Raw genomic sequence first — 17,219 nt, 5'->3', positions numbered from 1 at the left:
CGTACTTGGAAAACGCTAATGCACGTGATGTCTTGATCATGGCATTAGAATGACTCAGCAAGTTAAGGAAATAAGATTTACAAATGGCTGCCAATGGTTACCCAGACCTATACACAGTTGCCCGCACAAAAAGATCACAGTTGCCCCAATGTGTTAAAATGCTCACAGGATCATGGAAAATGATTTTTATGGCGGCTCAATGTGTCTTTTGAAACAAACTTTTAATTTGTGCTAAAAGCCGAGTGAACTGCCCTTGAAAACTCTGCGTCATTTTGACTTTTGTGGTCGGTAAAACTGTAACCTAAAACAAAAACTACCGTAAAGTATAGGCTATAATGGGGACCTTATCGCCTTAACATTTTTTTACATTTCGAAACTGCTGATTTTTATGGCGACAAGGCGCATTTAATTGCAACATATGCACTGCGCAATATGACAACATCGGAAACTACAGTGCACACACAAAAATTGAAAAAAGTAAAAAAAATGAAGATTACTTAGGATTACGGTTGGGCACCACAAACGTACAAATATACAACATTCAACACAGCAGGCATACTTGTTGCAAGCATGTCGGATATATAAGTAAAGAAGTTAGGAGAAATAGTACCAATTGTAAAGATTTGTTTGGGTTTATACGTTGAAGCAGATTTCCTCGTTTAAACCACTTTAGAGTTCGTTTTCAAAACAACGATGTCATGGTGATGTAGGACTGCAGACTATTTGTTAGAAATACACAAAGCTCGTTGGAAAACCAGCTTTAGGTGTAAAGGAAATTTTCAAGGCAAGGCGCTTGGGTCATAGTAAAAAATCTGGCATTACCAAAAGCAGACGAAATACAGACGGTGCCCTAAACTCAATTTTACTCCGATTGCATACATCAGGACGGTTGCCAATGACGACAGCCAATCACAGTTCCCCATTAAGCATTCCATGACCATTAGAAATTCGCTTGGTGGATTTTAACTTGTCGTAACTCCATTTCAATTGCTCAATCTCACACTGATGACGTCGTCTTGCGTCTTCTAGTTCGCCAAGTAAATGTTCGTTGGTTGTCACCAGAGATCTACGACGTTAACATATTCTTGTGAGTAATACAAATTGTTTGGCCCTTTTCGAAAATCCAAGAGTTAAATTTTCTGTACGCAGCAGCGAGACAAAACATGGCAATCAAAACAAATTGACAAACTCGTTTCAAATGCTTTATTGCATTAGTTTACCTGTTTTCTTATTTGAGTCAACCAAGGTACAGATGGTTGTTTTTTTGTGTGTAAGCTTTATTTCCTTATCACAAAAGTACACAATATCACACAAATAACTACACTTTCCGTTTTACATTTTTGGTACTCATTAAATTACAACACAACACAACCTGAATTCATAACAAACCTATGTTTCCGCCCAATAAATCCGCACAATAAATTTCTCCCCTTCAAAACCTTTTCGAGCACAAAAGGTTTATTCACACAACCTACCGATGACTGTCTTGCAGCATCTCTGTAAGTTTGCTGAGTTTTTCGTATTGTTCCATTTTTGTTTTCAGATTCACGACTTGTTCTGTGAGTTGGCGGTTTTCTTGTTCAACAACACGAAGGCGATCCTTGCTATTATCCACCGACTGCAACGGCAAAAAACACCAAATATTTAACCAGCGATTCTGAGGTTGGAGGTACGTAATAAAAGTGAATGCATTTGGCCAAACTTATGTAGAAATTGAACAGTAAATATCCGTAAATATATTAACTCCAACAAATAGTGCGTAAGTAAAACGAGCTTTAGCTTTATTTTGGGTTTAAATCAGTTACAATAAAAATACTATACATCCTATTTCTAACTTCTAATGCGCATACGAACTACTTGTCTTTTTCATTTAAAAGAGATCATTCGTTTTCATTTAAGTGTGTTAAACGGAAGTTGGACTAATATTATAAATGTTTTGTTATTTAAAAACTAACCGAATTGTGTTAGTTATTTCTACATGAACGCTTCGGATTGGGGACTAACTACCTACCGACTGTTTCGCCACTTTCAGATCAGTTTCGAGCTGTGCAACTTTGTTCCGCAGAATCTTGTTATCGCTCGATGTTAGGTTGAGACGGGATTTCATTGAGTCCTGAAAATATGCGTGCTTAATGGGAGAGTACAAAAATGTAAACTTGTCCTAAAATACCGTGATAACAACTAAAATCATTGAAAAAATCACGAAGCACAGAGCATTGTACTTAGGTACTGGCTCAATTCTAACCCATTGGTTGCCAGCAGTGCACGGTTCTGCAAAGCCTTTATAAGAACAATAATAGTGTTTAGAAAACATTTTTCAAAAATAATTTACAACCAATACGAGCATAAGGCGATTGAGAAGCTCAGCTGCCTAGGTAAAAAAAACTATCTCACCAGTTCTGCTCTAGCGTTAGATAATTCTCCCTGTTTTGAGTGAGCGCTTTGAGTCTGTTTGGTGGCGCTATGGAGCTGTTGATGAAGAGATTGGATTTCGTGCTGTTGTGTCGACACTTTGTCTTGTAGAACCTAAAAATGAGCATTATTAAACAATAACAACAAATAAACGAAAAAATATGTTTTGAAGAGTATCTTTTTTATCATTGAAATCTCCAATATCTTTTCCTCGCCTTTTTTTCGTGGTTTTATCAGCGCCATACGTGCCGGTCTGCACTTGAAGTCATGAAAGGCAGAGGAGAGGTTCTTGCGGTTGGTCTGGGTGTGTGTGCTTTTTGTATTTTTTGCTTTTATTTGTTGGTCTTATCCCGCTTTTTATATTGTTTTCAAACACTGATGATGCTTACAATAGAGAAATGCATTTGTTTTAGTGAAACAAAGAAAACACAGCGACCGATTTAGTGGTTTTCACGCTGAATTTTCATGCTTTGAAGAGTTGTTGACTGAATTTTCTTGCAAAGCGTTAGGCCCGTTGTGTTTAACTTGGAGGAAATACTTGTTGGGACAAAATTAAAGCTATTGACACACGATGCAAAACATATGTTCATTTGTACCACTGAGCTCTTTGAGAAAAAATAAACAGTAGTACCAAAAAGCACAAAACATAATCCAAACCTTGATTTGCACTTCTCTAGCTGATGACAATTCTGTCTCGTACTGATCCAACGGTTTTTGAACCAAACCTAAAAAACAAATTTAAAAAAAGTTTAAAGAAACACATAGTTTATATAATATAGTTTTTAAAATTAATTCACAATGTTTGCATTCCAAATATACTACAGTAGGAATGAAACAACTTGTACTTAGTTTGTACATAATATATATTTCAACCCATTCAGTTTACTTTGAAATTTTTGATGATAATGAAGCGACTTTGATCCGTTCCAGTAGCGGTCAACGAGGTTTAAAAGACCTTCGACAAATCGAATCTGAGTCAAGTTTTTACGTCTTGACACTTCTTGAGATGTGGTTGACTCCTGTACCATAGAAAAGAAAAACTAAACTTTACAACAACAATGACAAAAAAAAAACGTTAAGCAGCTGTAATTCTTACGGAATGGCAACAAAATCAGCAAAATAAATGTCTTAGATTGAGTTAAATAACCATTAAACTATTTTAATTTTTCGTGTTTCGATTTAAAGCCTTACCCCAAAACTCAGCTTCTTGCCTTCGGGAAGCGATTGAAAATCCTCGCAACTCGAGTCGCTCAATAATGACGATGCTTGCGACATCTTGGGCGGGAGAACAGCAGGTTGATTGACAGTTGGTGGTGGATCTGTGTTTCCTAATAATAAAGACGCTTGCAGTATTTTTTGATCGAAAATTTAGATTCTAAATCAGTGGTTCTCAACCGGGGGTTCGCAAAGCGTTTTCAGGGGGTCCGCGACAACTTCTTAATTCGCGCATAACGAGATAAATCGCGATTAAAAAAAACGCTTTAGTGTTTTAAAATAGCATGAAACTAGTTTAAAATCATTCTTCATGGGCGACAAACCAAAATGCATGGTGATAATTAAACCCTATTAATTGTGATGCAACAGATGTAAACTTTCAGTGAAAAACAACTTCACAACACAATGTAATGTGGCTCTCTTGTTGATTCCCTACGTCACAACCCAAAGAAAAGGGGTTGAAATTTTGTTCCTGGATCGAACTTGGTTGCTATTTTATGCACCATGGTTTGGTTGCTTGGTAATAAAAAAGGGACAAAAATACGCAATTAGATAACAGTATCGAAAAGGGTCCACAAAAGCAAAAAGGTTGAGAACCACTGCTTTAAATAAACAAAAATATTGAGCAGACGCTAAGAGAGTGGTGGCAATTTAAACAATATTACCAAAAATATTGTTTTTGAGGTGACAAATTTTCAGAAAATTCATCAGAAAGAAAGTTACAAACACAGGGTATTTAAGAATGGAATTCGAAAATAAACATACACACACGAAGTGGCACCCCAGCGATTTTGACTTAAGCAGAGCTTTTAACAAAACATAATCAATTTCCTTTTAAACGTTTCGTATCCTACTAAAAATCTGAAAATGCACAGGAAAGCGCAACTCCGAGAAAACAACGCAAAATTACATGTACATTATAGATAGACGCTTGGAAACGGTCGAATTCGAACCTGGGTGTGGTGTGTAGTTTGCAACGCTTTTATACTGGGTATAAGCAGAGTCCTCGTCTTCAAACTTTAAGGTGTCGTTGCTGTTATCTGCTGATTTTAGCGGAGATCTGTCGCAAAATTAAGCAGTTAATAAACGGTAAGAAAACACCGTTTGGTTTGACTGTATCATAATGAGTCCTGTTTTCGAAAACAACTCTGGCAAAGAGCTTGTGGTATGTTCTGAAAAATGTGATTGTTGAAACATATGCATTACAATGTAGTGTGTTCAAGCTTCCTGAAAATTTATTTTTTATCGATCTACTTTTCACAACTGTGCCATATACTCTCGATTTAATTTACAAAGAAGGTGAGTTAACTTGAATTGTGTTTACGATGTATTTTTTAAAAAAGTTACGGAGGAGAGATTGAAAAGGCGTTATTTTATTAGATGTTAATCAAATGGCGATAGTAGAGATAAAGTTATTAGGACTGTTTAAAAATACGTGTTGTTGTAACAAATTTAAAAAATAATGAACAGGTTTAGTGTCGTTTTAAACAAAGCCCTTTGTGATTGAACAAAATTTAAGCATTATTTTTTGCGTCGAAAGGAAAGTTGCAAAACATAACACGTCACATACCCAACATCTCCTTCCAACTCCCTCCGTCTGTCCTCCGCTTCAGTTTCTTTTTGAACGATTTTCACCAAATCTGATGCAACATAAGCTTAAAGGTAAACTAAACCGGGAAAGCAACACATGTTTATGTTTGCATAATTGCAGTTTCACCTTTTTAGGGCAATGAAACGGTAAAACGAAACAAATTTAACCAAATATTTTATCAGTTCAAAGTAGTAGCTACAAATTTGTCTGATGTATTTGTCCAATAATAACCCAACAAACTTTTAAAAGTAGCTACAAAATCTCTCATGCACAACCATTTTAGCACAAATTTGACCTACTATCTGCACAGCTACCGGACACACAGCGATACTAACTGTAATTTGAAACCTCAAGTATCAAGATTTAAGCGCTAACGGCTCACAACACTGCTATTCACGCTTTAAGCGTCGAACAATAGCAACATATAAAGGGAGGGGCCTATTCTTTTGTCTGGATTGCCTAAACTAAATAAACAGCTTCGGTTTGGTCTGGAAATGTTTAACAGGGAGTTTTTAATCTTGGAATGTTGGTCTTAAGTAACTACTGTTAGAAATATGATTTTACAATTCACAAACCTAACACATTTCTAAATGTATTAAACCTTGATTGATGTTTTAAGAAACACTTGTTTTGTGTAGGGGTTTCTATTCACAAAATGCACCACAGAGGTTTGTGCAGCCATCTATGTAATTTGGCAATCCAACAAGTTTAACAAGAAAAAATATGTGTATTATTTTATATATTTCATTTGTTTTTTTTTACTACATTTTCTTGTTGTTCCAAGCTTAGCACCAGAGTTCAACCAAATGCCCTTCACACCATTTTTCGCAACCCAAAGTGATATCCTCATACTTACAAAATACAATATAAAACGACTACAAACCTGCTTGGGTGTGCATTTGCATTGGGGGATTTGACAAGAACATTTGATTCTGTCCACTTGAATTTTTGTTCAATCCTTGGTTTACAAAATCAATCACATCACTTATAGTGTCATTGTCGTGCATTACTAAAAATGCAACAAAAAAGGTTAAGTTGCATTTTACATTATCATGTCATAATGGAATTTAAAATAGACTCCACAAAAATAATATGTTGTCTCAGACAAAAAGTTTATCACACAAATTTGCCTCCATGATTAAAAACTTAAATATCGCACTGGTCCATCTTTTAACCCTGACACAATCTAATAAATTTGTGAACAACAAGATACTACACTTTTATCAAACTGTTTATAACCTGTTGGTTTTTGGACAAGACTTTTCACATAATTTACTCTTGGTTGGCGAGACTGTTCCCTTCCCATAATAAATGGGGCCTCGGATATGCTCCCATCATCAACATCAAACATATCTGGCAACTAATTAAAAAAATATTGTTCATTGTGCCTGGCTGTGTAAATATTGCAACACCTAATTTTTGCAAAAACTATATATATGGCAGCAATGTACACTGTACATACGAAACAAGCAATAGCAACATTGACACACAGTAATATACAAACCCAAAACCTAACAAACCTCAGTGGCAGAAAAGTGAAGAAATGCAGCTTTGCGCTCACTGTCCCTCACTGGTCGGTCATCTAAATAAAAATTTTAAAGGCAATAATTTTTAGGCTACTATACTGAAAACAAGTTGACCAAAAAAAAGTTTTTGTATTGAAGTTGTGCTACCCACCAAGTCTTCGCAGTAAAGGCAACATGTGTGCAATAAACAATCTGTAATCGGGTTCATTCCCTGTGACTGGATTTAAACGTAAATCAATATCACGGAGATTTTGGTTCTTTCTTAAGCGAAAAATCTCCTTCAGATCTTGAATTTTGTTGTAGTAGAGATTGAGGTGCTCCAGAAGACTGAGGTGCTCCAATCCCTATGTTATAGTTATCAATGTGATAATAAAAACTTAATCACAAATTTGTCAGTCTTTTATTTAGGTCAGGCTATTATAAGTTCTTAAACATTTTACTTGCAATTTGTGAGAGGCATAACTCTAAAATACAGTTTTACCTTGAGAGTGACAAGGTTGTTCTTTGACAAATCAAGTTGTTGTAACCTGGTAAAATTTTGCAAGGAAAAACCAAGCTTTGTTATTTTTTCATGATAAGTCCCAGGAAGTGCCAATGACTTTACATCATCTGAAAGTTAACAAGAATAAGGAAAACAAAAAAATCAGCTTTTAGTTTTAGCAATTTAGTCCAATACATGTTCCTTTTGTTCAAATAATTTAGTAGTTTATTCATTTTTGGCTTTATTATCCAGCTGTCAAAAAATTGTAACAATATAAAAAAATCAGCCAAGAACTTTTCCACAAAACGTTCTTTGACAAAAATGAACACATAACATACCCAGACTGTCATGCTCTAACTTTATTCTTTCCTTTATCCATTCTTCTGTGATTTCCAAGTTTCCAGCCATCTTGCATATATGTAACTAGCTGTATTACTATGTCACAATTTTTTTTTTAAATGGCTGGTTCAGGTAGCGCTTATTTTTTCACCAAAAAACTTGGGATGTAAAAGTTTAAGTATTTTAAAACAAAAACTAACTTTCGAAAGTCGTGCACAGCACTGCCTTGTTACATACTATTATTTTATTTATTGTTAAGTTTCATGCTGTTTTTTTTATTATTTCCTAATCCATTAAACATTGCGTGACAAAAGTAATTGCAAGCCAAAAAGCAAAAGCAAACAAAAATTCATAAATTTAGCGCTGCTTTCAGTTGCGGGGGATTCCCCTGCTTTTAATAATTTAAAATGGGGCGATGGGGAAACGTTTTGGAGAGAGTAAAAGGTTCTAACCCCGGGATGCTATTGTTTTTCCGATTCTTGCAACTCCATTCCGATTGCTAATATCAGGATTCACCCTATTGCTAGGTTTGACAAGTTGAAATATCGGATAAAAACTGTTCTACGGACATGTACGTCGAAATGTCATGGCGGGGTCTTCTGACAAACCATAAAACAACAGCCGCATTATTAAAAGTCAAAAACAATACAGGATATAGTCAAAACATGTGGATCATAAATTCATTCAGCTATTCCCACGTGTATTTGGCCAATGAATCACAGCATATGGAATTTATTGTATAAACAAAAGACAATTGCTTTAAAGCTCATATTTATCTTATTCTTCATGTTAATCAAGCGCAAGTAGGGAGATCTGATTGTACTTTTGCCAATTAGCCCGCAAAGCCAAGGTGTGACCGATTTGTGCAAGACGCATCCTGCGACTGTCCCGTCACAGTTGTCATCAACTTCGTCACTGTGACCTACGTGGTCTCACACCTCTTTACGTCACTTGTTGCCCAACTGCGTCACGGGAAAGACCAAGAATTACTTTTGGTCGCAAACGTAATCTTTGCTTTGGAGAGTTTTACTTTATGAACAGAAATAGCTTGTTGAGAGAATGATTAAGGGCATAAATATTGCATTGCCAGTCAGTTGTGAGTTTTAGTACTGATTACGTATATTGAATTAACGATCTTAATTTTAATATTGGACAAAGATGATCATTATTATATTTGTGGTAATGCAGGTTTTCCTAATAACAGTGAAAAGAAAAAGGATTAAAATTTTATCAAAACTTTGTTTTGCGGTGTTTTAGCGCATTAAAACAAACAAATAAAATAATGCTTTACCCAGGGTCTGAAACCCAAGTTCTGTCGAGGTATTGAAATCAAAAGAGGATTGGAACAAAATAAAACTGGTCGAGAACAACGAAGACAGCCATGTCTGAAGAATTAAAAAAGATTCAGCTGCAGTTAACAGGCATTTGCAGCGCATTTTCCCACATAACACAAATTGCAAACACTGTTTTAAGAAGACTGGACGACCAGGACCAGCGTTTGGATTTTATCTCAAATCAATTAAAAGACCTGACCTCAAAAGTTATCCAAAATCTTGACAATGAAGAAGCTCAAAAAGGTGCGACAATTAAAGAGCACATTCAACCATCGGCATCAGCAACTACCGCGACCGGAGTCAACAATGTCATCAATACGAAATCGGTAAAATGCTTTTTTAACCTGTACTCCTTAACTTAGCTTCTTTGATTTTTATGAAAAAAATACCGTCGCAGACAGCGAACATATGTAGGTTGCAACAGACCTAAAAGCCAAAAAGAATGTTTTTCATTTTACCAATAGGTTGATGATAATTGTGAAATTAAATCCCCGCTGGTGTCGTGCAAGAGCTCACCAGCCTTGTTGGCCAATGACATTTCTCAGGGAAACACGAAAAAGCAAACCAAGAAAGGCAGGAAACGAGGTTTGGATAGTTGGTTGCGGTGTTATTGTTGACATTATGTAAGATTTAAAAAGGTTCAGAAGGTTTTGGAAACAAACTATATACTTAAAGCATGTATTTAATTGTTTTGCAGAAATAGACAAATAACAAATTTTATTAGTGGTCAAAGAAGCAGTTTTTATTCTTAGAATCTGCCTTTCTGTCATCTTTTTATCTAACAGACAATAAATTTTGTAGCAACCGCAGCGCATTCTCCACCCTGCCGTCAGCGTCATAACAGACACGTGATGCAAAGGCGCGAATCAAAAACCGAAATTAAGGAATCAAAATCCAGTGATAAGCCCGCTATTGTAACAAAAGAAAAGATCATCAGTAAAAAGTTTTCCTGTGAAAGTGGAGTGTTTTCATCGGATGATTTATGTTTGGATGATACTAGCGACGATGTAATATATCAAGGTAATCAATATGCCTGTTTTAAGCAGCAAGTTAAACAAGTTTTACATAGCAGAAAAAAATATAGAAAATAGTACATCGGTACACAATTCACGGTTTTAAAGATTGTAACCAGAAACAAACAAGCCAATATATTTGTATAAAGCATGTCGTTTCGACATCAACTTATGTCATTCTTAAATGAATAAATCTAAAAAGCAGCGCGTAAAACCAGTAAAAGCAGTAAAAAAGGCAATAAACACAAGCGCGAAAGGCAGGTTAAAACGTTTTCTGTACAAATATATTGGCTTGTTTGTTTCTGGTTAAAATATTACATCCATGTGGATTTTTATAACTGTACGGTAACTTGTCAAAAATAAATCTTGTAATATGCATGTGAGTAAGACAATTTTTCAAGACACAGTGACGAAAAATAGTTTATAGTCAAACATCTCAGTCATCTATTTACTTCATAAAAAACGACACATTTTCTTTCACAAAGCCTTATCTGAGGAGGAGATAGAAATTGTGGGAAGTGGCAGTGACCAGCAGGATGATTTGGAAGATGACAAGACGTCCATTAGTGCACCACCGAGTCGTCCTGCAAGCACAAACAACGTTATGTGCAAACCGGTGACCCCAGAATCAGCTGACAGAAGTGATGAAGACCAGGTGCAGAATTCAAACCACGCAGCCACCAAGGCGGTTTGTGTCGTCAGAAAGAACTCGACTAACGAAGTTGAGATTGGTCTGTGTGACGTCACAGAGCGTCTCTCAGCTGATGCTAAGGGTACTGGCGCCAAGGATGATGATAAAACTGAAAGTGCACCAAAGACGTTGGCGGTTGGTTCGCATCTAGAGGGTAATGACAGTCATGGCCATACGTTGTTAAATGTTATGGGTCATACACTTCAGGAGGGTAGACGAGCCTCCTACGCTGGACTAACTTTGCAGCAAAAGCAAAAAATACTTTCCGAGCAAGCAGAGAAATCTACGGGTACGTATACTGTGTCTAAATTCGTCAAATAAAACCTTGTGTCTGTTGCAGGCAGTTTTAAAACTTTCCTTTTGCGTCAAAACTGTATTTTTTGTTGGCTGGTCTCCTGAAACGTTAATTCACATTTTAACAAATTAACGCACTAAAGCGTAGATCGGAATAAATATCGGAATAAAATGAAGAGTTAAATTGTTAGTTTTTTTTTATGACGACAAATAGATTCAATGACTCCGGCATCCATATCTACCAGTCAACCTCCAAGACCGCATTCTAGTTGTGCAACAATACCTCGCAACGACACCATGAAAAGTGATGTGGGAGATACCTTATGTATGGATAGAAGGTGAGATATTTGAAAGTAAAGCTTGGTCAGTAAGACAAAAAAGTGTGTGTTAGATCAGTGGTCTTTAACCTGTGGGTCGCCTAAACTTTTTCTGGGGTCACTACAAATTCAATTTATTGGCGTTTAAATATATCACCAAACATGATACGGTTTTGTTCTAGTTCGCAATCTTTGCTCATGTTTTGCGGTACAGCTTGGTTCCTCGTGTCACAATCTAATCATTGTGATGCAATAATCAAAAACCGAAAAGTTGCGACTCAACTCAATATAAAACATAGGTAGTCCGAACCATTGTTACGCAATAGAGTCCCATGAATGACATATTGTGTCCAAATTAACACGGCGGGTACAGGGAAAGATACATAAATTTACTGATTTCTGCAAACTGGTCAGCTTCAACGCGAATTAGATTAGTCAAATTTTAAAAAACTTTTGGGTTCTAACATTTGGGCGTAATAATGCTAGCTAAATGCTATAATATTTAAAGTCTACTTGAAAATTAAACATTTTTCTCACTATCGGAAAAAATGGGGTCGCATGTAAATACTGATTTCATTTTCTTTCCAATTGGGGTCGCTATCAAAAAGTTTGAAGACCACTGTGTTAGATGACGGGGATTTCGCCACCTTGCCCTAAAAACTGGGGTCATTTCATGGTTTCCAAAAATTGAAGTGTAGGCTAAAATTTTGGGAATTTAACTTTTTTTAACCACAAGAAGTTCATAAAAGTATACCTTGGTTTTTGGGCATAGGCTGTTTAAACTTGTTCTGTAGATTGATCGATGTAAAACGTCAGTTTTCAAACTCGAGTACCAACAGCGCCCCTGGTGGAATTCAAATTACAATTGGACCCGACACAGAATCTGAAGACGACGACGTTGAAATAAGTAAGTTACGACTTCTCAAGGCCATTTGCTTGTCACATAAATGTTTAGCCACCCCTTACCACCCTGCTTGGGACATAACATTTTGCGCTTCCGGTGTGAATGCTTACAGATAAATGATGGAATGTGTCAAACATTTTATCATAGTCGCGACAACCGATATATGAAAAACTTAACTAACATTATTTTATTGCTAATCAACTGACCACATCGTAAAGCGTAAGTGAGTTACCACCAAGATTTTCGATCACAGAACCCTAAAACTTGCGCCGACAGTTACAAAAAGGATTTTAAAATACTGTACATTTCTTCTTTCTTGTCCAAACAATGAACAAATACCGACACAAAAATCATGTTTGGTAACTGATCGTCGTAACAAAACCATTTGAACTATCATTACGGTTAATTACTGACTTTAAAATTTGAATAAATTACTTTTAACGCTATTAAAAATTCCAAACAATTCTACTCTATAGAGTAGGCTAATCAAGCCGAAGACGAAAGCATACTAGCACAGTTGTTTTGACAAATTACCGAACTAGATATTTTGTGTGACTTTTGCAGAACTGCCCGACATCCCATCCCCACCCTTCTCATATCGAGCAGTGACTGTGAAAAATTCTACTTACAAACATTTCTATGAACTGAAGGAACAACTTGGAGGGTGGGTTGCATTATTGTTTGCAAATATGTCAGCCCCAATTTATACATTCGAGAATTATCTTTTGCATGTTTTAGAGGACGATTTGGCAAGGTTTACCGTTGCGTAGAAAAGAAAACTGGTCTCCAACTGGCAGCCAAATGTTTTGTGTGCAAGAAACCTGTACCCAAAGTAAGTCATAAGCATGCGTTTTAAACAGAGATGTAATAATTGAGAACAAACGAAAAAGGTATATGCACACAACCTTAAGACTTGGCGCCACGATTAGACAGTGCAAAACTTATTTTAGATATTATATTTTTAGACTATACAGTTTCCAGCTTTTAGGCGCGAGTTGCGCATTTCTAAAGTTCGTTTTTAAAAAAAACAAAGACCGTACCCGAAAGTTGGTGAAAATGCTGCAAAAAAACGAACCCGGCTTGGACCCGACCCGAAAAGCCCGGCCCAACTCTCCTACTCATTAAACTTGACAAACCTTCCACTAAGTGTTTGTTGACTGAGAAGTGATATTATTAACTTTGGCGACCCATGTCTGTCGTTGCCACGTCACTGGGGCGCTGATAATGTTTATCTGATCACTAGAGTTGTGCGATAACTTGCACCCATGCTAACAAGCATATGTTGTTATGAGACTGCAAAACTTTTTTTGCGCATTGTTACAATTAATTATTGTCCTGGTGTTTAGGTAAGCACTCGAAACTAGTGATAAAAACATTGACCGAATCTGCACTCATTCGACAATAATTCCCCCTAACTTAAATAGTGACTGGACCATTGGCCCATACTTTGAAATAGTTATATATTAACACACATTTATTTCCTGATTGTTTCTTGGCAGCAGAAAACTTAAAACTTTTTTTTATTGTATTTTAGCAATCACTGTATATTTTAGAGCCTGCTCAAATCCAAGTCGTTAAAGCGAGCACCACAAAACCTTAAAACCAAACGAACTCAACAAGAACCAGTAGAAAAGGTAAAATAATCTACGTCTTGGTTAACATCGCACCTATACATATTATTCGTTTGCTAATTTTGCTGCAGGATAAATGCAAACTTTTTTCAATGATAACTTGTTTGTTCGTCACAGGATGACGTCATGATTGAAATATCCATCATGAACTTGATCGACAACGAGAATGTCGTGAAATTGTATGACGCATTTGAGAACGATAACACGATGACTCTAATTATGGAGTAGTAAGTTGATTTCATAATATTTTATACTTCAATGTAACGTTTCAACTTTGGTTAAAGATCTTTTACGAAGATATTTCCTGTTTACATTTTTTATTGTTCTGTTATGTCGTGTCAGCATTTTGTCTTTATTCCGGTTTCTCATTGTCAATTTTTTGTATTTCAAATAATTTCTCTTCTTCAAAGTTGTTGTAGAATAAACGGTAACCTTGATCTTCCCGTAGTTTAGAAGGAGGGGAGTTGTTCGAGCGAGTTCTCGCAGATCAATCCCAGCTTACTGAGCTCGATGCTGTTCTGTTCATGCGACAAATCATTAAAGCCGTCCAATATCTCCACAAAAATCTTATCCTCCACCTTGACCTCAAGGTATTTATTGGAATTTGGAATAAACATTGGTCAAAGATTTTTACTAATATCGTAAAGGATGCAGACTACATGTGACTGATTTCTGATGTTATTTACACTAACTTCGTATTTAATTCTGATTTCGTAATGATGATTGGTTTCTGTTGTTCTAGCCGGAAAATATTTTGTGTTTGGATCGAACAACACATCACATAAAGATCATCGACTTCGGCCTGGCAAGAAAGTAAGAAAACACTAGTATTCTGTTCATAAATCTGCGTCTATCTTTAATGTATGGGTAATGATGTAGAGTTTACAGTTAAACATGTTAAGGTCAACAATATTTTTTAAACCGTAAAAGCTACATTTGCGTGTCTTAAAACGGTATTTGGAATAGGTTGCAAACATCTTTTTTTCAAAATAAACCAATATTTTTTATCTGAAGAATATGTTCCACCATTTTAACGACATTGTAAAACGACACCAATGAATGCACAATTACAAACTTTATGCAACTCGAAAACTTTTACTCAGGTATATTCCACGTCAAAAACTGGTTGTCCAATGGGGAACCCCAGAGTTTATGGCCCCGGAAGTTCTGAATTACGAAGTGGTCAGTTTTCCCTCGGACATGTGGAGCGTTGGGGTCATCTGCTATATACTGTAGGTGGATTTTTACTCATCGTAGCCTATATGTTTTTTTAATCATTTTGCCAAGTGGTAACAAAGAACATCGATTTTTTTTAGGTTAAGCGGAATTTCGCCATTTCTTGGGGACAGTGACAGTGAAACGATGGAGAATATAGCGGATTGTGCGTGGGATTTTGATGAACATCCATTCAAAAATGTATCAGAAGAAGCAAAGGATTTTATTTCGCGTTTACTGGTTATCGCTAAGAGGTGAGATAAAGCAAACTTGAAAAGAAAGTTTTTGATTTCTCTCTTAATTATTGTTTAAACAGTCACCATTGTTACACAATGTGTTGCAAAACCGCTTTCTCTTTTGTTTGTTTTTCGTCAAAAATAAAATTGAAACGACAGAAAATTTTCATTGTGTTTCGCAGTGGTCGTATGAGCGCAACGCAATGTCTAAGACACGAATGGCTTGCCACACCTCTTACTACCAGAAGACGGAAAGCTCTGATGAACAAACGTCAATTGAAAGATTTCATGGCGAGAATGCATTGGAAGGTAAAAGTGTTGAAAATGCAAAAAGATAATATACTTCCAAGTGTTTATTCCACCCAACGTAAATCAATCTTGAAGAACTAGACGACTATCAGGTCGTAATTAAAATGAAATTCTTTTGGGACAAACCTGCTTTAGTCGTATGATACAGGAAATCTCACTATGCACTCAAACAAAATCTTTTTACCAGGCAAGTGTTGCGGCGTTGACGGCTGCCAGTTGGCTGCGAGGCAAAGTCAACACCTCAGGTTCAGACAGTGATCTTGGATCAGCTGTTTGATGACGAAATTGTCCGCATCAAACCATAAACTTTTAACATGCATGGCTAAGGTGGTGGTTGTCCAAATTTGACCAAACTGTCACAGCCATTATTCGGTCGAGCACTCATTACCAATGCCTTGTAAGAAAGAAGGGTGCGTTGTACAGAAAATATAGAAAAAATGTTTTATGTTTTTTGTTGTGGTTTATTGTAGCTGCTAATAAACGCATAAAATTAAATGGAACAAATGTCCATCGACAAACGCGGAAAATGATTTTTTTTTGACAATCAATCTTCCTTTCAAAAATGGTGGAATTATTGTCTATTCCGTGTCTGAAAAAGATTATTATATTATAAACTTACTGGAAAACATATCCTATGTTACCGTGTTGTGCATTTTTTTCGACTAAGTGCTATCCTTGGTGCATGTGTGTGACACGTTGTATTTTTGACAAAGCGTTTTTTTTGCGAATATCTCATCAGTGTCCAATTAAAGCACAAAAATTTCCAATACAGCAAATCGGAAATTTTAAAAAAATTACTTCGTTCATGTAATAACACGTCACTTATTTTATGTTATTGTGCTATGACATTTTTCTTTCTTTTTGCAACTATTGTTTATTGTTTTTGGCAAAGAACTAAAACTAAAGAATCGTTTGTAAATTCCGAGTGTATTAAGAATCTCCAAAATTAATTAGGTTGGACATACCTATATCAGGAACTTACACAAAAATATAACTGCACATCAACATGTTTTTTGCAGATCAAATTGTTCAGTATGACAAATTCGTAAGTCAGTTTTCTGAACCCGACCCAGCTATTTGCATCTATTTCAAGCCGACAACCACACGTACTTTTTGTAATGAACGAAATTATACCAAACTCATCTACAACGTGTAGTAAATTAAAACAAAAGAATTGTAAAAATCAACCGATACGAACTACTGTTTTCATACAATTATTTTGGTTCCTGCAATTTCTGCTTTATTTGCAAACATACGTGTCCGCACATAGCCTTTTACGTAGTTTACCGTAATGTTTTGTACAGTAAATTGTCGCTCAACAGTTCGTAAGCTGTTCGTGATTCGTACTTGCGATGTAATATTGCTTGTGTTCATTTCAAAGTTGCAATTTCTTTTACTGCGTTACAATCAAAAGATGTTAACTTGAATTGTAAATGAAGTTGTTGGTGGTTACAGCTACAAGTGTAGTTAAATAGAAACGTGGTGGTTGCAATACCGTTTGCTTGGTCTTTTGTAATTATTATACACAGAAGTGCTCCCATATTGGGTTTACCAAATACAAAAAAGCGTGTATAAAATCACAATGTTAAGCTGCTCTAGTCCAGCAGTGGTTGTTAACCTGTGGTATTCGTACCACTACGAGTAGCTTTCTGCTATACCGAATACATGTCGGATCATGAAATACAACTCAACTGACCCAACTGATCAGAGC

At 36.1% G+C, this 17,219-nt stretch overlaps 2 protein-coding genes across 2 annotated transcripts; one reads left to right on the top strand and one right to left on the bottom strand.

Moving 5' to 3' along the window:
• Positions 1-421: 421 nt before the first annotated feature.
• LOC145203174 (centrosomal protein of 72 kDa-like) lies at positions 422-7,777 on the bottom strand. Its single transcript, XM_080075838.1, has 15 exons — positions 7,564-7,777; positions 7,226-7,353; positions 6,896-7,088; positions 6,739-6,800; positions 6,458-6,578; positions 6,102-6,227; positions 5,198-5,267; positions 4,581-4,687; positions 3,604-3,740; positions 3,299-3,431; positions 3,070-3,137; positions 2,395-2,526; positions 2,012-2,113; positions 1,476-1,618; positions 422-1,066 (listed from the first exon to the last, which is right to left on the bottom strand). Exons 1-15 carry the CDS (start codon positions 7,631-7,633, stop codon positions 910-912), a joined length of 1,749 nt encoding a protein of 582 aa, XP_079931964.1. The 5' UTR covers positions 7,634-7,777; the 3' UTR covers positions 422-909.
• Positions 7,778-8,739: 962 nt separating this feature from the next.
• Positions 8,740-17,002, top strand: LOC145220638 (uncharacterized). Its single transcript, XM_080087851.1, has 16 exons — positions 8,740-9,224; positions 9,363-9,483; positions 9,700-9,918; positions 10,397-10,891; positions 11,111-11,234; positions 12,008-12,120; positions 12,682-12,781; positions 12,856-12,949; positions 13,671-13,751; positions 13,866-13,975; positions 14,197-14,338; positions 14,491-14,561; positions 14,852-14,980; positions 15,065-15,217; positions 15,382-15,508; positions 15,696-17,002. The coding sequence occupies exons 1-16, from the start codon at positions 8,946-8,948 to the stop codon at positions 15,783-15,785; spliced, it is 2,448 nt and encodes an 815-aa protein (XP_079943977.1). The 5' UTR covers positions 8,740-8,945; the 3' UTR covers positions 15,786-17,002.
• Positions 17,003-17,219: the final 217 nt, after the last annotated feature.

The sequence above is a fragment of the Phallusia mammillata genome, chromosome 1, assembly GCF_965637545.1.
Source record: "Phallusia mammillata chromosome 1, kaPhaMamm4.hap1.1, whole genome shotgun sequence".
NCBI classification, from domain to species: Eukaryota; Metazoa; Chordata; class Ascidiacea; order Phlebobranchia; family Ascidiidae; genus Phallusia; species Phallusia mammillata.
Note: the sequence above shows the minus strand (reverse complement) of the source record. Positions and strands in the feature narration are given on the sequence as shown.